The sequence below is a fragment of the Cucurbita pepo genome, chromosome LG03 (genome assembly GCF_002806865.2).
Source record: "Cucurbita pepo subsp. pepo cultivar mu-cu-16 chromosome LG03, ASM280686v2, whole genome shotgun sequence".
NCBI classification, from domain to species: Eukaryota; Viridiplantae; Streptophyta; class Magnoliopsida; order Cucurbitales; family Cucurbitaceae; genus Cucurbita; species Cucurbita pepo.
Window position 1 is genome coordinate 13176599 of NC_036640.1, and position 20900 is coordinate 13197498.

The 20900-nt window shown below is 37.5% G+C and overlaps 6 protein-coding genes across 10 annotated transcripts; 5 read left to right on the top strand and 1 right to left on the bottom strand.

Annotated features, from left to right (window-relative positions):
* Positions 1 to 1751: 1751 nt before the first annotated feature.
* Positions 1752 to 5071, top strand: LOC111789833 (calmodulin-binding receptor-like cytoplasmic kinase 2). The gene is made up of 6 exons (XM_023670536.1): positions 1752 to 2153; positions 2779 to 3011; positions 3126 to 3294; positions 3378 to 3467; positions 3763 to 4058; positions 4475 to 5071. Exons 1-6 carry the CDS (start codon positions 1799 to 1801, stop codon positions 4736 to 4738), a joined length of 1407 nt encoding a protein of 468 aa, XP_023526304.1. The 5' UTR covers positions 1752 to 1798; the 3' UTR covers positions 4739 to 5071.
* Positions 5072 to 5924: 853 nt separating this feature from the next.
* On the top strand, positions 5925 to 10913 carry LOC111789902 (DNA replication complex GINS protein SLD5). Of its 4 annotated transcripts, none has more exons than XR_002814414.1 (10): positions 5925 to 6057; positions 6858 to 6893; positions 7005 to 7230; positions 7662 to 7784; positions 8042 to 8124; positions 8204 to 8313; positions 9174 to 9273; positions 9378 to 9502; positions 9910 to 9986; positions 10583 to 10913. XR_002814414.1 is itself a non-coding variant. In XM_023670620.1 (10 exons), exons 4-9 carry the CDS (start codon positions 7054 to 7056, stop codon positions 9472 to 9474), a joined length of 690 nt encoding a protein of 229 aa, XP_023526388.1. In that variant the 5' UTR covers positions 5925 to 6057; positions 6147 to 6193; positions 6858 to 6893; positions 7005 to 7053; the 3' UTR covers positions 9475 to 9502; positions 9910 to 10100. The 4 variants fall into 4 exon arrangements, 3 of the variants coding, with proteins under 3 accessions (XP_023526388.1, XP_023526386.1, XP_023526387.1); XM_023670620.1 differs by lacking the exon at positions 10583 to 10913 and adding an exon at positions 6147 to 6193 and having other exon boundaries at positions 9910 to 10100; XM_023670618.1 differs by lacking the exon at positions 10583 to 10913 and having other exon boundaries at positions 9910 to 10100.
* Positions 10914 to 11157: 244 nt separating this feature from the next.
* LOC111790310 (E3 ubiquitin-protein ligase RHA1B-like) lies at positions 11158 to 11724 on the bottom strand. The gene has a single exon (XM_023671168.1). It carries the CDS (start codon positions 11722 to 11724, stop codon positions 11158 to 11160), a length of 567 nt encoding a protein of 188 aa, XP_023526936.1.
* An 830-nt stretch (positions 11725 to 12554) lies between these two features.
* LOC111789708 (putative UDP-rhamnose:rhamnosyltransferase 1) lies at positions 12555 to 15937 on the top strand. Of its 2 annotated transcripts, XM_023670376.1 has the most exons (2): positions 12555 to 14004; positions 15659 to 15937. In XM_023670376.1, exons 1-2 carry the CDS (start codon positions 12707 to 12709, stop codon positions 15759 to 15761), a joined length of 1401 nt encoding a protein of 466 aa, XP_023526144.1. In that variant the 5' UTR covers positions 12555 to 12706; the 3' UTR covers positions 15762 to 15937. The 2 variants fall into 2 exon arrangements, with proteins under 2 accessions (XP_023526144.1, XP_023526143.1); XM_023670375.1 differs by lacking the exon at positions 15659 to 15937 and having other exon boundaries at positions 12555 to 14283.
* A 1196-nt stretch (positions 15938 to 17133) lies between these two features.
* On the top strand, positions 17134 to 18564 carry LOC111789709 (putative UDP-rhamnose:rhamnosyltransferase 1). The gene has a single exon (XM_023670377.1). It carries the CDS (start codon positions 17164 to 17166, stop codon positions 18562 to 18564), a length of 1401 nt encoding a protein of 466 aa, XP_023526145.1. The 5' UTR covers positions 17134 to 17163.
* Positions 18565 to 18994: 430 nt separating this feature from the next.
* LOC111791008 (putative UDP-rhamnose:rhamnosyltransferase 1) lies at positions 18995 to 20617 on the top strand. The gene has a single exon (XM_023672179.1). The coding sequence runs from the start codon at positions 19048 to 19050 to the stop codon at positions 20449 to 20451; it is 1404 nt and encodes a 467-aa protein (XP_023527947.1). The 5' UTR covers positions 18995 to 19047; the 3' UTR covers positions 20452 to 20617.
* Positions 20618 to 20900: the final 283 nt, after the last annotated feature.

The window sequence follows — 20900 nt, forward strand, 5'->3', positions numbered from 1 at the left end:
TGTTCAACTATATTCATATTCATCATATGGGTGCGGTGCGCTTCAACGCTTGACTTAAGTGGCCCCGAATCGTACAAATTGGTCTACTATTGCACGACTCACTAATTCTACTTAGGGTTTTCGATTCATGTTTTAATGTTTGAGTTAGTGATTCGTGTAACTAAAAATACCGTATTTGCCTAAAACGATATATAGAAGCTCGTAATTTTTCATTAGAAACATTTTCTTAGTTTAACTCGAACATCGAGCGAAACCCAATAATTTTTTCAAAGGGAGTTTTGAAAAAAAAAAAAAAAAAAAAAAAAAANTCTTAGAAAAAGAACGTTAGTCGGCATTTAAGTCTGAGACAGTGGCAACTATCAACAAGATACCCACTAACAACAACATTTCAATTCTATACAAAATATTTAAGGTAAATGTTTCAAACCTCTTCGTTGAAAATATATGTCTTCTAAGTCGATCTATACTTAAAGTTGATCTATACTTGAATGGGTAGGAATAAGTCTTCGTCTCCTAATTAATAATATTATTATTTTATTCATTTTAGTTCAAATTATAATAAATAAAAATATCTAAAAAATGACGCATTTAATGTCCAGCCCGCCATCATCCGCAAATTGCCTTGCAGCTGCGTAGAGGGCCAAGTCCTCTCATTTTCATAAATTCAACGGGCCGCATTAAATTCATTGGGCTTCTCAAACCAACTGAAAAAATCATAATATTATAATAATTAAATCACCTAAATATTATTTAATCACGTTCAAAATTATTTATTTAGTTGAATTTAAATAATAGGATATCTCGATATTTGCTCGAGAACAAAACTCGTGGGATTGTATTTTTATTTTATGATAATTGATGTTTTATTTATTAAATTATGCTCGAATCAATATATGATATTTTAATCAATGAAGATTTTAGTTCTATAAATTTACGATCATAAGGTTCATTTTTACGTGAGAAACGAAGATAAATTATAAATCCTAAATTCAAAATATAATGTTTTAAATTTCCACGTCATATTCAATTTATGAATTTAAAATCATTAATTTAGATGTGGTTGGCAATCTCCAACCTAACCCCACCATCTCCCTCTTTGATTAACTTATAATCCAAGTGTCACCTTCCTTCTTTCGACATAATTGAAATTCAAATTTTTTTTTTTTGTTAAAAATAAATAATAAAAAATATTAATTTCAGCTGAGAAAGTTTCGTTATTATTTCGTTGAAGCTGCTCGGATGAGAGGACAACCACTTTTGGTAACAAAATTTATATATTTTAAAAAAATTGAGTATCGGTTCGATGATCTCATAATATATCGTCTTTTTACTGTAAGAATTTGAAAATTTTTAGTTTAGTAATTATAAATATGTTTAAATGATAAAAAAATTTAATACGTTAAAATTTGAAATTAAAAAATAATCAATTTATTTGTTAAATAAATGGAAAAGTTTATATATATATATATATAATATGCTATTAAATAGTGGTTTTTTGGATGGATGGAATTAAAAAAAAAAAAAGAGAGAGAACTTTTCAAATAATAGTAGAAAGGAAATTTATTTTCAAACACATTCACGCGGGCGCGCGTGGGTATCTTTAACGGCGTACATTAGAAGGGCATTGACGGACCAATCAGCATAAATCTTGAATTTGACGCTAGCGCATGTTAGCGTCGTCGACCTCTTTTTTTTTTTTTTTTTTTTTTTTTTTTTTTTTTTTTTTTTTTTNTCAACAATAACATTAATAGGTACCGCCATTTCTGAGAGTCTTGTTGGTTATACTCTGTTAGCGCCAATGACGAGCTCAAGTCCGTGGCACGGCGGTGAGCGGCGAAATTCTAGCTCCAGCGGGGAGCGGCGGTATTCTAGCTCCAGCGGGGAGCGGCGGTATTCTAGCTCCAGCGGTGAGCGGCGGAATTCTAGCTCTGTCAGTGAGAGGCGGAACTCCTGCTCCCGTGGTAGTCGATCGCCTTACCTTTCTTACTTGCCCAGTCCGGATGTGTCCGCTGGTATGGAATCCCGTTCCCGACTTAATCCGGTGAAAGCCGCTGCACGGTCCGTCGCCGGAGCTTTTATTACTTGCTTTACACCGCCGGAGAAGGAAACGTCGCCGGGTTTTGGTATTGGTAGAGAATTTCGTCATTCTTCAGGTAATACTTGATTTTAAGCTTGGGGAATGAGAACGACTTGGATTACCTGTCTTAGCTTTTGGTTTATCTTTTAAGAAACTGGTAGTGAAGATGAATGAATAGGTCTCGTTGCGGCGTCTTTTCAGAGCTGTTAACCTACTGTTTAAATGTTATCTCTTTTCTGTTGGGTTTTGGATCGTGGATGTTCGTCTGAAATTTTGGTGAAGATTTTAGTCTAATTGCTTGTTTTCTACACTATCTCAACTTGGAAATTCCCTGTTCTTGATAATTGCAAAAACATATTCTCCAAGACTCGCTTATCTGTTTTTAATCGAAGATTGTCTGAGATAGAGGCTTTCTTAACCTTGTGATACATTGAGATGTGAAACTCTTTGTCTTTTGCGCATTAAATTCTATCATTTATTTGTTAGATAACTAGAGGAAGATAGGAACAAGTGGATTTTCCGAATCATTTATGAAGTTCCTGAAATTGAGTCAGTTAAGAAACTGCAATTACCAATTTCAGTCTTCGTGGGCTGTCTGGATTCAAATTGTTCTCTCTTTCAAAGGGAAAATAAGCAGTAAACCACTTATTCCGATTGTGATCTTAGGATGAATTTGTGTGTTTCATATCTCTGTAATTCAGATGCTTCCAGTCATAATAGCAAAAGAAATCAAGGATCTAGGCGAGAAACCCACTTCAGTTCAAATCTAGCTGCCCATGATCGAGAGCCTGGATCTTTAAGGATCAGCATAGAAGAAATCCGCAAGGCTACGAAGAACTTCTCCGCGTCTTCAAAAATTGGCCAAGGGGGTTTTGGGGCTGTCTACAAGGGGAAACTTGATGGAGTTCTTGTGGCAATAAAACGTGCCAAGAAGGTTAAATTTGATTCTTAAGCAGTTTATGGCTTATTGCTTTCAATCACCATCTCTGTTCATTGTTGTTAACGTGGATTCATTTTTTTTTTTCTTTCATAACCTCTTTCTCTGCAGAGTGTATATGATAATAATTTGGGCGTGGAGTTTCAAAGCGAGATCCAAACACTTGCACAAGTAGAACATTTAAATCTGGTTAAGTTCTATGGATATCTGGAACATGAAGATGAAAGAATCGTCATTGTGGAGTATGTGCCGAATGGGACACTCAGAGAGCACTTAGAATGTGAGTTACTTTGTTTCAGCTTTATCCTCTCTTTAAACTACACAGTTTAGTACTCTTATCTGAATCACCAAACTTGATGGCAGGCATCCATGGCACTACTCTTGACCTTGCTACAAGGCTCGCCATTGCAACTGATGTGGCTCATGCAATAACGTATCTTCATATGTATACAGGTATGGATTTGATTTGGTGCTCAACTCACCTTAACTATATAGAACCTAGTGCGCGTCTGGAATGACTTTTGGGAGGCTGAAAAGTGTTTCTATGGGCCAAAGGCACTTTTAAAACAAAACATGTACAGTTCTTTAAGGAAAAATGCTCAACGAATGATTCTTCCAAACTTGTTTATTGAAGAACACATTCTAAACTCAAATCTTGATGTATCTTCGTTAAAAATCTAGAGTCGTTATAGCTGTTGATCTTACATCTTCTGGTTCTTGTTGTCCTGACTATACTTGCTGTGTGTAGATCGTCCCATCATTCATAGAGACATAAAGTCTTCCAACATTCTCTTGACCGAGAATTATAGAGCCAAAGTTGCGGACTTTGGCTTTGCAAGACTTGCAGCAGACGGCGATGCGACCCATGTGTCCACTCAAGTCAAAGGAACTGCTGGCTACTTGGACCCAGAATATCTCAAAACTTACCAACTGACTGAAAAGAGTGATATCTATTCATTTGGTGTTTTGTTGGTTGAATTAGTCACAGGCAGGCGCCCCATAGAACCCAAACGAGAACTTGACCAGCGGATCACTCCAAAATGGGTGAGCCTTTCTCTCTCTTCATTTCACTACTAGTTGAGGATCATATATCATAACCGTAGAGAATAGGTTAGAGGATTGTTGAGAGGGAGTTCCACATTGGTTAATTAAGGAAATGATCTAAGAAATATTATCTCTATGGGTACGAGATCTTTCGGGGAAACCAAAAAGAGTCACGAGAGCTTATGCTCAAAGTGGACAATATTATACCAATGTATAGATTGGTAGTTTTTAACATAATATAGTCCACAATAGGTACATAAAGGTGAATGACACTCAATCTATTGGTACGTTGTTTTTAGTAGAATCTAAAAGATAGCTCATGTGAATACAAATTCAATCTAGATAAGATCGTACCATCGTGAGAAACTCATTATCATTTGTTCTTCACACACTGCTCTGCGTTGACATAAATGTAGGCCATGAAGAAGTTTTGTGAAGGAGAGGCCAGCACCATTTTGGACCCAAATCTAGAGCAAACAGCTGCAAATCATTCAGCAGTGGAAAAGATTCTGGAGTTGGCCTTACAATGCTTGGCTCCCCGGAGGCATAGTCGGCCGAGCATGAGGAGATGTGCAGAGATACTTTGGAGCATACGCAAGGACCACAGAGATCTAACAGCTCCTGATCTCCGTTCATTCTCTACAAACTCACAAAGGAGTGCCTCGGTAAGAGAAAAATGAAACTCAAATCTTGGTTCATAATCATGATAAATTTGGAATTCTTGATCCTATGAAGAACAAAGCTCTCTTAGAATCTCTATTCCACGAAGCAAGCAGATTCCCAGAACGTATGTTTCTCTTCTTATGTTCATTGGTGAGATTATATTCGTTTGGCTTGTGTGCTAGCTGCATTCTTTAGCTTGATTTAGGCTGCTAATAACACTCTCTTTTGCTTGTAAAGTTGTGTATTTAGCTATCTCAAGGATGATTGATTGGTTTCTGTTCTGACTTTGTTCATCATTTGTGACTGAATAGTTAATAAATTGATTAGGAAATGGAGAAACTTCTGCCCAATCTCTTGTTCTCGTTCTCCATTCACACTAGGAAGTCGGTACCGATGTTAGTTATTTCTCTTGCATCTTTTGTTACCATCGCTACTAGCACAAAGTTAGCCGATACTTTTTCACTAGATACAATCATTACTTCTCCGAGAAAAAAATTTCACAATCCGTAGGTTTTCTATCCCACACAACATTGCTCTGTCAAACTTTCGCCCGTTTAGGCCGGAGACACGAGCAACTCCCACATGCCTAGTGAAATTTCTTTCGATCATAAGTGAGACAAAAAATTATTCTTTTTAAAATTATATATATTTAATTTAAAGGCTTCGATCATGTCAGTTGAAGGTTGAAGGAGACAGTTTAAAATTAGACCAAATTTAATTGAGAATTGGTAGCCAAATTTTAATTTTTTTAAATGTATTATTGGAAGAATTTCAATTATTTTCTATATTTAGTGTTTAAAATTTCATAAAAAAATAACAATTTAGTAATTAAAAAAAGAGTATTTGTAATTATTTATTATTGTAATTTTAATTTTTTAAACAATTTAACTTGTAATCATTTAATTTTTAACGATTTAATTATTATCGTAAAAAAATTCATCAAAATTAAATGTAAATTTATATTATTAAATTATGTAGAATTTGTAGCTTATAATCATAATAGGTTCGTAATTAGTTTATAGTTTATTGATCTATTTATATTATAATTTTTATTAAATCTTAACACCACTAATATTCATGGCAGGAAATAAATGTTATAAATTTAAATTAAAACATTAAATTATAATATATTAAAATTTAGGACAAATACTAAAATTCAGATACACAACTCACTGAATTGATTTTTCGCTTTTTTTTTAATAAATATAAATTGAAAACCCGCCGGAGCGCATACTCATTCTTCATTTGGCGCCATTTCGCTCCCTTTGGCTTTTCCAGTTCTCCCAAAAGACGAGACGCACCCATTCTCTCCAATTCGCTATCTGCTTCGTTCTTCGTAAGTATTCGTTGAATTTCATATGGACTATTTCTTTTTCAGAACTGGTTTTGCTGAATTCACTGTTCTTTTTCTTCTGTTGTTGGGAGGGGTTTATGTTTGAGCTAGGAAGCTTGCGATTGGCGGAGACGGGAAGGTGAGGGTGCGATCTTAGTTTTCTCTCAAATCTCTTGTAGTCCAGGGGATGCTTTCCTGATGAATTTGAGTTTCTTGACTGAACTGTAATCTTCTCTGGTAATAGTTGGATTACTAACCTAGAAATCAGTCTGTTGTTTTCCCCTCCCACTCGTGACTTGTCTTTCGCATACCTGATTTTGTACTAAAATTATAGGTTTTTAAAGAATCCTCAAACCAAGAGTTTAGAATGAAATTCGTCTCTGTATTTGGAATAGAGGTTCTATCACAATGTTATTATGGATATATTAGTAATTAGTTAGGGAAGTTGTTAGGATATTTGATTATAAATAGAGGAGTAAGGAAGGAAGAAATTAGACATTAGTTTGGTTACTGAATTAGGGTTTGAGAGATTTGCAAGTACCTCGAGTTACTTGTTTATCTTGTAAATTTCTTTACCTTTCATATTCCAATGCATTGTGATTATGTTTTGGTTCCTATCATTCTGATCTCAGTTAAACTCTACAGCTATCTAAGCCTGTAATTTGTGCTTATTTGAACATTGTTATTTGAGGTGAGATCAGAGAGCGTTAGTATTGGGTTAGGAGGGCCCTTAATCCCTATCTTGTTGTCATCCCCATTGAGAAACCATTGACCTTGCCACTTTTCACTTGTCTTCAATGTAGGGGCCATTTCATAGTCGCAGACACACCAAAAAGGGGGTAATAAGACCTAGAAAATTCCCAATTGTTGATTAAGTTTGCCATTCTAAGTCACAACGAAACACCAATTGGCAGCTATTCTGATTGGACTTCTCATCTCAATTTGTTTAGGCATTGATAAGAAAACAGTCTGGGAGAGTCATCAGAATAATTGAACAACATGGCATCAAGTTTGGGAGGGGCGTCGGTGTCGCAAACAGATGATTTTGAGACGTTCACTCCAACGACAGATGTTGAGCCTCTAAAGAGGGCCTGGCGTAATGAAAAAGCTGCTCCTGAGATTCTACCCTTTGAGGCATCTTTGGTTGGGAGAATCAAAGAGCAGATTCAATTAATGGTATTCCAGAATTTTGCCTTAATGCCTGTTTAGTTCCCAAGAAATTTTAGGGAAAGAAAATCAGTTGCAATATCACACCTGATGCAATCCCGATGTTGTTATTTATCGAATAATTGAATATCACCTCTGGAATTTTAGTAATTCAAGATTTCATTTACATAAAATCCAGTTTCTGAAATTGCAATTTTAGTTCGTATATTTGATTCTCAAAATTTATTTTATAAATTTATAAAAAGAATTGGTAATTGTCCAATCAACGCCCTTTTGTTTCACATTCCACACACACAAAATTATCATACAGATTTTCTTGGTAGCAATCTAAAAATACATATTGATACATTGTTCTTAAATTATAATAATTTTTCAATTGTGTGGTCCATTTACCTTATTCGTAGATTACTGACATTGATACCATTCTCATCCGTTTTCAGGAAGATACTATAGAGGAATATTCAAGAAGTGGCATCGATCCCCTAATTGTATCACTCTATCAGATGGATTTAGATAGGACACAGTTCTTGTTAAGATCATATATTAGGATTCGCTTACAGAAGGTACAACCTAACTATAGTTTAGTTTTGTTCGGAGACAGTAGTTATGCTTTTGTTTCTCGTTTATCCTTTTCTCCTTTTTATATTTCATGTAAGTTCATAATGATTTCATTGCGTTTGAAATCATAATTGTGTACATTCCACACAAGCATAGAGAACAGATCATGACCCAACTTGAAAATCAATTTAATTCTCCAACTTAAGTTCCATGTATGCTACTATTTCGCTTCCGTAATTCTAAAACAATCTTTCTCCCCCAGATTGAGAAGTACATGCTCTATATCTTGAAGTCAGATGAACTTTTCAGACGTCTTTCCGAGGAAGAGATAACATTTACTGATAGGTGAATGCTATATCATATTGTTCATTTTCTAATGGTCTAGTTGTTTTTTTTTTCTTCTGACATTCATGTTGTGGCGCAGGTGTAGTCATGATATGAAAAAACATTTTGATGAGAGTGTTCTATCAAAATTGCCAAATAATTATCAGGACATTTTGAGGCAATCTATAATAAGTGAAGAGGATGACATGGGTACTCAAACACCTTCAAAATAAATTATTTGATTGTTTACATAAAGCACTGAATCACATGCTCTCTCATCTTTTTTTTTTTTTTTTTTTTTTTTTGTGTGTTTTTTTAATGTTCACATTCATGTTATGTATTCCTCAATTTGAATCTGCAGATGGTAATGTATGTGGACACGGTGCAATTCCTTTAGTAAGATCAATCTATTGGGTCTTGGTTCGTTAAAGAGCATTGATGAACTTCTTTGATTAAATAGTTCATAATGGAATTGCAATAATTTTAAGAAGTTAAGGTTCCGAAAGATTTAGCTTCCTTTCAGTATTCCTATCATTGGTGCTTTTCAAAGAATTGCATAGGTGCTCGGAATTAGAACTTATTAGGTACTTCCACGTGATGTTCTCTGACAATGTATTGGCACGAAGTAATTTATAGTCAATATGCAGGATAGTTCAGATCAATTCTCATGTAGGATTTTTATTTCCAATCTGCCGCCATATTTTTTTCTCTCCCATGCTCCTTAGTTGGATGTCTCGTCAGATGGTGTGAATTTGTCCTGCTTTATAAACTGTCAGATTTTTTTTTTGGGTTTAAATACTCTTTGGTCCTTATATTTATTCTTGATTCATTTTGTTTCTTGAACTTTTATGATTGGTTCATTTTGATTTCTATATTTTCAAAATGTCCATTTTGGTCCCCGTACTTTTAAAACCTACCATTTTGGTCCATTCATTTTTCTTATATTGATTCAGCTTATTTCTGCATTGTATTCCTTTGGAAGTTATCAGCACGTGTGAAATTTTATTGATGTAAATTTGATTAATTACATGTTATTTGAATGTTAATGATTTTGGTTTTGTCTGATTCAGTTCCAGAACCTCCACTGGACACGTTTGTGGTCTGCAAAAGTAAGGAATATCTTGAACATATACAGCTTGAGGATGAGGAAGAGAGGGCATCTAGTAGAGTGTAACTTTTCTTTTTCCTCCTTTTTATCATTTTACTCCTTTTGTCGTTTCCATTTCTTTGGCTATTATAAATGACTATTTTCTAAAGGATATCAAATTCTACAGAGAGGAACCTTTTGAGATGGAGGCCAATGTATTACACATTATTCGCTACAAGCCTATAAAATCACTTGTAGAGAGCGGGAGAATTGATTTGCTGTAGACAATCTCCATAGCAGCTTTCAACATCGGTACCCCTCACCCTCACCATCTTTATTATCTTGCTCAATCTGTGTGTGATAAAAGGCATTTTTCAAGTTAGTTTTGGTAGTTTCATGGCCTTAATGTTGGTCACTGTTCCATAAAGCAAATAATGTTAAGAGTAGTTGAAAGGTTTGAAAACCATTCCTGATTGGTTTTTCAAGGTAATCAATTGTCCATTATGAACTATGTAGCATCGGTGCAACCAACTGCTAAAATAGTTATGGCATCTACCTTGAACTTGACTTTTGACCTATTTATATATATATATATATAATTTATATTCTTGTGAAGTTATCTATTAAATTAACTTGAATTATAAATTGATTTGATTACTTCTTGAAAAAAATTTCTGTCATATGGGATGAAAAATTCTAACTTCTAACTTTATGGTTAGTGTGTTGCTAATTTCAAGATGGGTTGAAGTCATAAATGAAAGGAACGGTAAAGCACTGAAGGGATCAGGAAAGGCTGGTGAGTAATTTCAATTCTATATCTTATGATATCATGATATTAAATGATGGATGTGGTATTCAAATGGAACCAAAAGAGTATAATTTATAACAATTTACCAGTTTAGTTTTTGAACTCTGAGGTGTGTTTATTTTGTTCTTGAACTTTGAGCTGTGTTTATTTTGTTTTTGAACTTTTAAAAATGTCTAATAGGTCCGTCCAAAGACTTCTTACCTTTAAAAAGTGTATTAAGTTTTAAAATTTTTAATTTTGTTTCTAATGAATTCTTAATTTATTCAATAAACTCATGAATTTACTGATACAAAAGTACCATCACATCCTTAAATTTTAAATTTTAAATGATGTGTTTATTTAGGTGTAAACTTTAAATTTTATATTTCATAAGATATTTAAAAAAAAATTAGAGAATTATAGGACAAAATTAAAAGTCTAGAGACTTATTTGATACAAAATAATAAATTTAATTATTGGTTCAATTGACTCTTTTTTTTTTTAATTGCATTTTAAATCAAAGGTATTCAATTGAGTATAAGATTCAAAAATAGATTATATAAAATTTTGTCATGTTTGGTAATAAGTTTGATTTCTTTAAATAGGGCAAATCTTTGTCTTGTTCGAGGAAACATCTGCAATTCTCCTTTCTACTTCTATTTTAGAGTTTTTTTTTATTTTTTTATTTTATTTAAATTCTTTCCGCCCCTTCTCGACTCTATTTTTGGATTTTTACAATGGGCAAAGATTAACCTTTCTAAAAATGATGGTTCATTTGTATCGACAAGAGTTCAACTTGTAAATATAAGTATAGTCGAGGATAATTGAATATACTCATTTCTTTTCTTTTATGGTCAAAAGTTGAAACCACAAATATATATCTGTCGTGCCAGAGGCATATCAAAGACCATGGCTCCTCCTCTTGTTAGGATATATGTATTACATATGTATAGTTGTTTATTCTATTGTAATCTCTATTTTTCATAAGTTTTTTAAAAATTGAAGTGGAGGGATTTGAATCAAAATCTGCCAGTTGTAATATCATAAGCGGACGAAAAACACACCTTTCTTTGGGATTTTCTGGGGGAATGAAATCTAATTTATCACCCACCAGCTATCTTTTGGTTCAGAATTAAGAACCAATATTTCTAATTAAGGGACAAAAAGTAAAAAATTAAACTTAGCTATAGTCGCCGGAAAACTCAGAACAACCGGCAAAATCCACAAGCGGCGGAATCGACCCCTCCGGCACGATCAGGGTTCTACAGAGTGGACAGCTTCTCTGATCTCGAATCATCCATCCGTCCAAACACTCCTTATGAAAAATGTGTTTGCAATTCTTCAAAAACCTAACCTCCTCGTCGTCCTCGAACTCACAGAGACAAACGGCGCAACATTCCGGTGGAAATCCGGCTCCGGCGGCGTCGAAAATGTCGGAGAATTTTACCACGGGAAAGAATTCCTCGATTCGGATCGGCAATACGGAATGATCGTCGATGATCGGGGTTGGATTTTGAGGCCAAACGACGTTGGATTCGAGAAAATCGGGAAGCCCTAGGATTCGGAAGAGCGAAATAATGAGGCTTCGAATATAGCCGAGAAGGACGAGGAGATGGAGGAAGGCGTTGGAGAAAAATACGTCGGCATAGCCTACGGGATAGCCCATGGCGGTCGGAGAGAGAGAAGATTCCGATTCCGGCTCTGTTTGTGGAACAGCAAAGAGAAAGGGGATTACACGGCGGTTCATCAATGAGAAGAAAATTGTGTATTTATAGAGAGAGATGTGGAGACTTAAATTTGGAATGGATGCTGTAGAGAATAGTAATGGTGACCGGCAAAGAGGAAGGCTGCCGGGGTACGTGGCGACACCGTTGAGCGGCGGCAACGGCGGAAGGAGGGAAATTTTAATTATTTTCACATTTATTTTATTTTATTTATGAAATTACAAGGATTAAAGTTTAATTTTTTTAAAATATAAGGACCAAATTTATAATTTAACATATTCTTTTTCATTCTTCTCGGGACACAAAAGTCAATAGTAAGAGAATCACTGAGCTCTTATTTTCCACATTAGATGCTTCAATTTTCTTTTCTTTTACAAAAAGGGTTGAATAATTTAACCTAAGTATTTATTTTTTCTCAAGTCTAAGTCAACAATTCAATTATTCCTAGTCAAAACACGACCTTTAAAGATTTACTTGAATCGTGGGTCCCATATTTCTCTAGAGTCTACTATGCCAATAAATAAAATAAATTTAGGTTGAATATTTAAATCTTCAATCTTATAAATAATAATCAAATCATATATTATTAGTTAAGATATGGTTCATTTATGTGTGATTAAAGTTAAAATCTCTAAGATATATTTATTGTACAAAAAAAAAAATACCATTAAATTATTTTAATAGAATATAATGTTATTATTATAAAAATGGAGTATTTAATTCATTAACCTTTTTATTAACAATAATAATTATATTACTTAAAATTATTAAATAAGTCAATTCAAGTCTAATTTAACTTTTTTTATTTTTATTTTTTATAGATCAACGCTTAATAATAATAATAATAATAATAATAATAATAATAAATAAGCAAGGCTCACGTATTCCAAGCTTACAATATTCACGCAATCACACAAGCAACTCCCGTTGGAAGCACTTTCCTGGTTGATTCGATTCTAACAATAAATACCCAAAGCACTTTCATCTATTCTCAAGCTCACAAAAATGGCGGAAAACAAAGCTGTTCATGTCGTTCTACTTCCATGGTCGGCCTTCGGCCATTTAATGCCCCATTTTCAACTCTCCATATCCTTAGCCAAAGCCGGCGCCCATATCTCCTTCATCTCCACCCCCAAAAATCTCGACAGACTCCCCGGAATTCCTCCATCTCTGTCGCCATTCATAACTTTGGTGCCCATTCCACTCCCCAAGCTCCCCGGCGACCCCTTGCCGGAAGGTGCAGAGGCCACTGTCGACATTCCGTTCGACAAAATTCCGTTTCTGAAATTATCGCTAGATCTCGCTGAGCCGTCGGTTCGAAAATTCGTCGCCGATCATCCTCATCCGCCGGATTGGATGATCGTCGATTTCAATGCTACTTGGATCTGCGATATTTCTCGGGAGTTTGGAATTCCGGTTGTCTTCTTTCGCGTTCTCTCGCCTGGATTTCTTGCTTTCTTCGCTCATGTTATTGGGAGTGGTCTGCCTCTGTCGGAAATCGGAAGCCTGATGTCACCGCCGATGATCGGCGGATCCACGGTGGCGTTCAGGCGGCATGAAGCTGCCAAAATTCATGCTGATTTGTTTGAGAAGAACGATTCTGGTATGAGCGATCGCGAAAGGGTAACGAAGATTATTTCCGCTAGTCGAGCAATTGCAGTTCGTAGTTGTTACGAATTTGATGTTGATTATTTGAACTTATACTCGAATTATTGCGGAAAGAGAGTGATTCCTCTAGGGTTTCTTCCTCCAGAAAAGCCCCAAAAATCAGAGTTCGAGGCCGATTCGCCATGGAAATCGACCTTCGAGTGGCTCGATCATCAAAACCCCCAATCCGTGGTGTTCGTCGGATTCGGAAGCGAGTGCAAGCTCACAAAGGATCAAATACACAAAATAGCCCGCGGCTTGGAGCTGTCGGAACTGCCATTTCTATGGTCTCTGAGGAAACCGGACTGGGCGGGGGACTCCGACGCGCTTCCGGTCGGTTTCCAGGATCGGACGGCGGAGAGAGGGATTGTGAGTATGGGATGGGCCCCACAGATGGAGATTTTAGGGCATCCGGCGATCGGAGGATGCTTCTTTCACGGAGGTTGGGGATCCGCCATTGAAGCTCTTCAATTCGGGCATCGTCTAGTTCTGTTGCCGTTCATCGTGGATCAGCCGCTGAATGCGAGGCTTTTGGTGGAGAAGGGTGTGGCAGTTGAAGTTGAAAGAAAGGAAGAGGATGGATCTTTCAGTGGAGAAGACATAGCCAAAGCTTTGAAAGAAGCTATGGCTTCCGAAGAAGGGGAGAAGATTAGAAGGCGAGCTACAGAAATGTCCGCCATTTTTGGGGACACCAAGCTTAATCAACGATACATTGAGGAATTTGTAGAATTCCTAAAAAATGGGGATTCAAATCGGTAGTTTCAGAGCCTTTGGATCCAAGTGAAGCTTTTGGGCTTTTGGGCCTTTTTTAATTAGAAAACTCATAGTGGGCCAAAAGTATGGTGTGAAGGCCCATGAGAAAACAGCATATGGCCCAAATGGCCCAAATGGATGGGTGAAAATAGTAATAAGATTACTTTTTATATTTTTAGTGATTAACCTTCAAATTTACAAATTTATTGAGATTTATACCAAGGCTCTCAGATAGGACGATGATAAGAATAACCCCGAGATCTAAATCTTAGGGTGTAGCCTAGGAGATGCCTATAACGGGGTACCAATCCTCTAATGAGGATAAGCCATCGAATAAGTTAACTAAGATAATTAAAACTTGATATCGAACTGTGAACTACTAGTAAGCTGCTTACTGAGTATATTTTATGTACTCATCTATGTTTCTTTAACTTTTCTTTCAGATTAGGCTTGATGGAGCGGATAAGGTGGAGGTGTGTAGGGCTATAGAGTTTTGTGCTAGATAGGTGTCTTGTACTCCCTTTGCTATGTTCCCTTTACGAATCCTTTAAATCTTTGTATTTATGGATTTCTCGAACTACTTGTGTCGTATCCTTTTGTGTGTGTGGATCGTCAGTTTGTGATGTATTTCAAAACAGTGTCATACTAAAGCTAGACTTGCTTTATGTGCATCCACGTTTAAAAGTTTTAAAATTTACGCTTTTTTATTTATTTTCGCATCAGCGAGTAACGGTCTGAGCTCGAATCCTTCGAAAAGCGGGTCGTTACACCTACCCGCCCAAGTTTTTACTTTTTCCTTTCATTCATCACCAACCAACAACCTGTCAAATTATTTATCAACATTGAACTGTGACTCATTTTCAGCTCCCTAAATTACTCTTGTTTTTTTGCTCTTTTGAACTACCTTCCCTAAATCACTATTGATTTTGTCTCTTTTGTGATACCTTTCCTTGTTTGAGCCGGAATCAAAATTCAAGACGTAGAAAGAAAGAAAAAGGAATTGTGACTTCTTTCTGTTCCGTCTTCGTCTCTTATTTCAATTTTCATTCGTAAAATTTTTATATTTCAAATAAATTTTTAGTGCATAAATTCCCGTTTCCAATATTATTTATTCTTCATTTAAAATATATATTTATATAGACGAAAGTGACCAAGAATATAGTCAACATCCCACAACAGCTAACGACTATAAATTGATTCAAACACGCTTTGTTCACATGTTAATGTCACTCAAATCACATTGATTATAACTATAAATACCCAAACCTCTTTTATCTCTCAACTTCATCATCATCTTCCTCAAGCTCACAAAAATGGCGGGAAGAAAAGCTGTTCATGTCGGTCTCCTTCCATGGTCGGCCTTCGGCCATTTAATGCCCCATTTCCAACTCGCCCTAGCCTTAGCCAAAGCCGGCGTCCATGTCTCCTTCATCTCCACCCCCAAAAATCTCAACAGACTCCCCGGAGTTCCTCCATCTCTGTCGCCATACATAACTCTGGTGCCCATTCCAATCCCCAAACTCCCCGGCGACCCCTTGCCGGAAGGTGCAGAGGNAGGCGAGCTACAGAAATGTCCGCCATTTTTGGGGACACCAAGCTTAATCAACGATACATTGAGGAATTTGTAGAATTCCTAAAAAATGGGGATTCAAATCGGTAGTTTCAGAGCCTTTGGATCCAAGTGAAGCTTTTGGGCTTTTGGGCCTTTTTTAATTAGAAAACTCATAGTGGGCCAAAAGTATGGTGTGAAGGCCCATGAGAAAACAGCATATGGCCCAAATGGCCCAAATGGATGGGTGAAAATAGTAATAAGATTACTTTTTATATTTTTAGTGATTAACCTTCAAATTTACAAATTTATTGAGATTTATACCAAGGCTCTCAGATAGGACGATGATAAGAATAACCCCGAGATCTAAATCTTAGGGTGTAGCCTAGGAGATGCCTATAACGGGGTACCAATCCTCTAATGAGGATAAGCCATCGAATAAGTTAACTAAGATAATTAAAACTTGATATCGAACTGTGAACTACTAGTAAGCTGCTTACTGAGTATATTTTATGTACTCATCTATGTTTCTTTAACTTTTCTTTCANACTATCTCTAGATCTCGCTGAGCCGTCGGTTCGAAAATTCGTCGCCGATCATCCTAATCCGCCGGATTGGATCATCGTCGATTTTAATGCTNCAGATTAGGCTTGATGGAGCGGATAAGGTGGAGGTGTGTAGGGCTATAGAGTTTTGTGCTAGATAGGTGTCTTGTACTCCCTTTGCTATGTTCCCTTTACGAATCCTTTAAATCTTTGTATTTATGGATTTCTCGAACTACTTGTGTCGTATCCTTTTGTGTGTGTGGATCGTCAGTTTGTGATGTATTTCAAAACAGTGTCATACTAAAGCTAGACTTGCTTTATGTGCATCCACGTTTAAAAGTTTTAAAATTTACGCTTTTTTATTTATTTTCGCATCAGCGAGTAACGGTCTGAGCTCGAATCCTTCGAAAAGCGGGTCGTTACACCTACCCGCCCAAGTTTTTACTTTTTCCTTTCATTCATCACCAACCAACAACCTGTCAAATTATTTATCAACATTGAACTGTGACTCATTTTCAGCTCCCTAAATTACTCTTGTTTTTTTGCTCTTTTGAACTACCTTCCCTAAATCACTATTGATTTTGTCTCTTTTGTGATACCTTTCCTTGTTTGAGCCGGAATCAAAATTCAAGACGTAGAAAGAAAGAAAAAGGAATTGTGACTTCTTTCTGTTCCGTCTTCGTCTCTTATTTCAATTTTCATTCGTAAAATTTTTATATTTCAAATAAATTTTTAGTGCATAAATTCCCGTTTCCAATATTATTTATTCTTCATTTAAAATATATATTTATATAGACGAAAGTGACCAAGAATATAGTCAACATCCCACAACAGCTAACGACTATAAATTGATTCAAACACGCTTTGTTCACATGTTAATGTCACTCAAATCACATTGATTATAACTATAAATACCCAAACCTCTTTTATCTCTCAACTTCATCATCATCTTCCTCAAGCTCACAAAAATGGCGGGAAGAAAAGCTGTTCATGTCGGTCTCCTTCCATGGTCGGCCTTCGGCCATTTAATGCCCCATTTCCAACTCGCCCTAGCCTTAGCCAAAGCCGGCGTCCATGTCTCCTTCATCTCCACCCCCAAAAATCTCAACAGACTCCCCGGAGTTCCTCCATCTCTGTCGCCATACATAACTCTGGTGCCCATTCCAATCCCCAAACTCCCCGGCGACCCCTTGCCGGAAGGTGCAGAGGCCACTGTCGACATTCCGTTCGACAAAATTCCGTTTCTGAAACTATCTCTAGATCTCGCTGAGCCGTCGGTTCGAAAATTCGTCGCCGATCATCCTAATCCGCCGGATTGGATCATCGTCGATTTTAATGCTACTTGGATCTGCGACATTTCTCGAGATTTTGAAATTCCGATCGTTTTCTTCAGCGTTTTCACACCTGTATTTCTTGCTTTCTATGCCCCTTTTCTAAGCAGTAGTCGGCCTCGCCCGGAGATCGGAAGCCTGATGTCGCCGCCGAAGATCGACGGCTCCACAGTGGCGTACCGGCAGTATGACGCTGCAAAAGTTCACGATGAAGCTTTTGAAAAGAACGATTCCGGTTTGAGCGATGTCGAAAGGACAGTGAAGATTATTTCTGCTAGTCAAGCAATTGTAGTTCGTAGTTGTTACGAATTTGATGTTGATTATTTGAAGTATTACTCTGATTATAGCGAAAATCGAGTGATACCTCTAGGGCTTCTTCCTCCAGAAAAGCCCCAAAAATCAGAGTTCGAGGCTAATTCGCCATGGAAATCGACCTTCGAGTGGCTCGATCAACAAAACCCCAAATCCGTGGTGTTCGTCGGATTCGGAAGCGAATGCAAGCTCACAAAGGATGAAATACACAAGATAGCGCGCGGCTTGGAGCTTTCGGAGGTTCCATTCATATGGTCTCTGAGGAAACCAGACTGGGCCGGGGACTCCGACGCGCTTCCGGACGGATTCCAGGCTCGGACGGCGGAGAGAGGGATTGTGAGTATGGGATGGGCTCCACAGATGGAGATTTTAGGTCATCCAGCGATCGGAGGGAGTCTGTTTCACGGCGGGTGGGGATCCGCCATTGAAACTCTGCAATTCGGGCATCGTTTAGTTCTGCTGCCGTTCATCGTGGATCAGCCGTTGAACACGAGGCTTCTGGTGGAGAAGGGTTTAGCAGTTGAAGTTGAGAGAAAGGAAGAGGATGGATCTTTCAGCGGAGAAGACATAGCCAAAGCTTTGAAAGAAGCTATGGCTTCCGAAGAAGGGGAGAAGATTAGAAAGCGAGCTACAGAGATTGCCGCCATTTTTGGGGACACCAAGCTTAATCAGCAATACATTGAGAAATTTGTAGAATTCCTCAAAAATGTGGATTCAAATCAGTAGTTAGCTTGAATGGTTGGGTTAAAGATTATGATAGTTGAATTTGAATTTTCAAACCTTCTCTCCTTGCTATTATGGCTATTATGTTGTATGCAATTACTTTTTCGTCTCTGAGCATTTACAGAGCACAGTTCAACTGGTTAAAACATATATTCTAGACTTTTTCATCCCTAACAAATTTGGGAGCACAAAAGACATTTCAAATCCGTCCCATTTTTCAAATTTCCTTTCATTTATGAGCATGTAACTAATTTTGTCGTCCATATAGAATTGCAACTGATTCATTGTTTTTTTTGCATCTTTTGACCAAACTATATTTATTGGAGCACAAATCAAAATTTAAGGCTTAAATGGTAAGAGAAAAAAAAAAAGAATTAAAGATATTAATGTAACTTTCATGGAAGCACTCTCAGATTCTAACTATAAATACCCAAAGCTCTTTTATCTCTCAACACCATCATCATCGTCTTCCTCAAGCTCATAAAAATGGCGGAAAACAAAGCTCTTCACGTTGTTCTGCTTCCATGGTCGGCCTTCGGCCATTTAATGCCCCATTTTCAACTCGCCATATCCTTAGCCAAAGCCGGCGTCCATGTCTCCTTCATCTCCACCCCCAGAAATCTCAAGAGACTCCCCGGAATTCCTCCATCTCTGTCGCCGTTCATAACTCTGGTGCCCATTCCACTCCCCAAACTCCCCGGCGACCCCTTGCCGGAAGGTGCAGAGGCCACCGTCGACATTCCGTTCGACAAAATTCCGTTTCTGAAACTAGCTTTAGATCTAGCCGAGCCGCCGTTTCGAGAATTTGTTGCTAATCATCCTCATACGCCGGATTGGTTGATCGTCGATTTTAATGCTACTTGGATCTGTAACATTTCTCGAGATTTTCAAATTCCGATCGTTTTCTGTAGCGTTTACTCGCCTGCGCCTCTTGCTTTCTTTGCCCCTATTGTAGGAGTTGGTAAGTCTCCGCCGGATATTAGAAGCCTGATGTCGCCGCCGAAGATCGACGGCTCCACAGTGGCGTACCGGCGGTATGAAGCGGAAAAAATTCTTGGTGAAGTGTATGTGAAGAACGATTCCGGTTTGAGCGATCACGAAAGATCAGTGAAGATTATTTCCGCTATTCAAGCATTTGTAATTCGTAGTTGTTACGAATTTGATGTTGATTATTTGAAGTATTACACGGATCATAGCGGACAGAAAGTGATTCCTCTAGGGCTTCTTCCTCCAGAAAAGCCCCAAAAATCAGAGTTCGAGGCCGATTCGCCATGGAAATCGACCTTCCAGTGGCTCGATCAACAAAACCCCAAATCCGTGGTGTTCGTCGGATTCGGAAGCGAATGCAAGCTCACAAAGGATGAAATACACAAGATAGCGCGCGGCTTGGAGCTTTCGGAACTGCCATTTTTATGGTCTCTGAGGAAACCGGACTGGGCGGGGGACTCCGACGCGCTTCCGGCCGGTTTCCTGGATCGGACGGCGGAGAGAGGGATTGTGAGTATGGGATGGGCCCCACAGATGGAGATTTTAGGGCATCCGGCGATCGGAGGATGCTTCTTTCACGGAGGTTGGGGATCCGCCATTGAAGCTCTGCAATTCGGGCATTGTCTAGTTCTGTTGCCGTTCATCGTGGATCAGCCGCTGAATGCGAGGCTTTTGGTGGAGAAGGGTGTGGCAGTTGAAGTTGAAAGAAAGGAAGAGGATGGATCTTTCAGTGGAGAAGACATAGCCAAAGCTTTGAGAGAAGCTATGGCTTCCGAAGAAGGGGAGAAGATCAGAAAGCGAGCTACAGAGTTTGCCGCCATTTTTGGGGACGCAAAGCTTCACCAGCGATACATTGAGGAATTTGTAAAATTCCTAAAAAATGGGGTTTCTTCAAATCAGTAGTTTCAAAGCTCTTGGGCCTTCTTTAAAAAACAAGCTTCATAATGGGCCCAATGTATGGTCTGAAGGCCCATCAGAAAAACAGCCTTTACCAATGGCCCAAAAGGATTACTTTTAATACTAATAACGGTAAAGGAGTAAACAATAAAATATAAAATTTTATTCATGATGTTCTTTGCAATTACTCTTTTGCCCCCTTAAAATTTTAAACAACACAACTCAACCCACGAACATCGACGAGATTCTCCGTTTAAACGAAAAATGGGAGTGGAAGCGTAGAACATTTTTCCCGACAAATAAATGGGTTCGAAAACGAGATTATATCCACCATCTCTATCCCCTAATTTCCAGCCTCATTAACACTTTGCTTAATATAAATATACTATTATATGTCCAATTTTTATAATTTTGAACAAAAATAATATTGAAAAAATGTCCTCAAATAAATAAAT

Coding starts and splice junctions, on each gene's coding strand:
- LOC111790310 (XM_023671168.1), bottom strand. CDS start 11,724: ATGAACCGCCGTGTAATCCCCTTTCTCTTTGCTGTTCCACAAACAGAG.
- LOC111789833 (XM_023670536.1), top strand. CDS start 1,799: ATGACGAGCTCAAGTCCGTGGCACGGCGGTGAGCGGCGAAATTCTAGC. Junction 3,012..3,125: donor CAATAAAACGTGCCAAGAAG/GTTAAATTTGAT, acceptor CTTTCTCTGCAG/AGTGTATATGATAATAATTT. Junction 4,059..4,474: donor AGCGGATCACTCCAAAATGG/GTGAGCCTTTCT, acceptor ACATAAATGTAG/GCCATGAAGAAGTTTTGTGA.
- LOC111789709 (XM_023670377.1), top strand. CDS start 17,164: ATGGCGGGAAGAAAAGCTGTTCATGTCGGTCTCCTTCCATGGTCGGCC.
- LOC111789708 (XM_023670376.1), top strand. CDS start 12,707: ATGGCGGAAAACAAAGCTGTTCATGTCGTTCTACTTCCATGGTCGGCC.
- LOC111791008 (XM_023672179.1), top strand. CDS start 19,048: ATGGCGGAAAACAAAGCTCTTCACGTTGTTCTGCTTCCATGGTCGGCC.
- LOC111789902 (XM_023670620.1), top strand. CDS start 7,054: ATGGCATCAAGTTTGGGAGGGGCGTCGGTGTCGCAAACAGATGATTTT. Junction 7,231..7,661: donor AAGAGCAGATTCAATTAATG/GTATTCCAGAAT, acceptor ATCCGTTTTCAG/GAAGATACTATAGAGGAATA. Junction 8,125..8,203: donor GAGATAACATTTACTGATAG/GTGAATGCTATA, acceptor GTTGTGGCGCAG/GTGTAGTCATGATATGAAAA.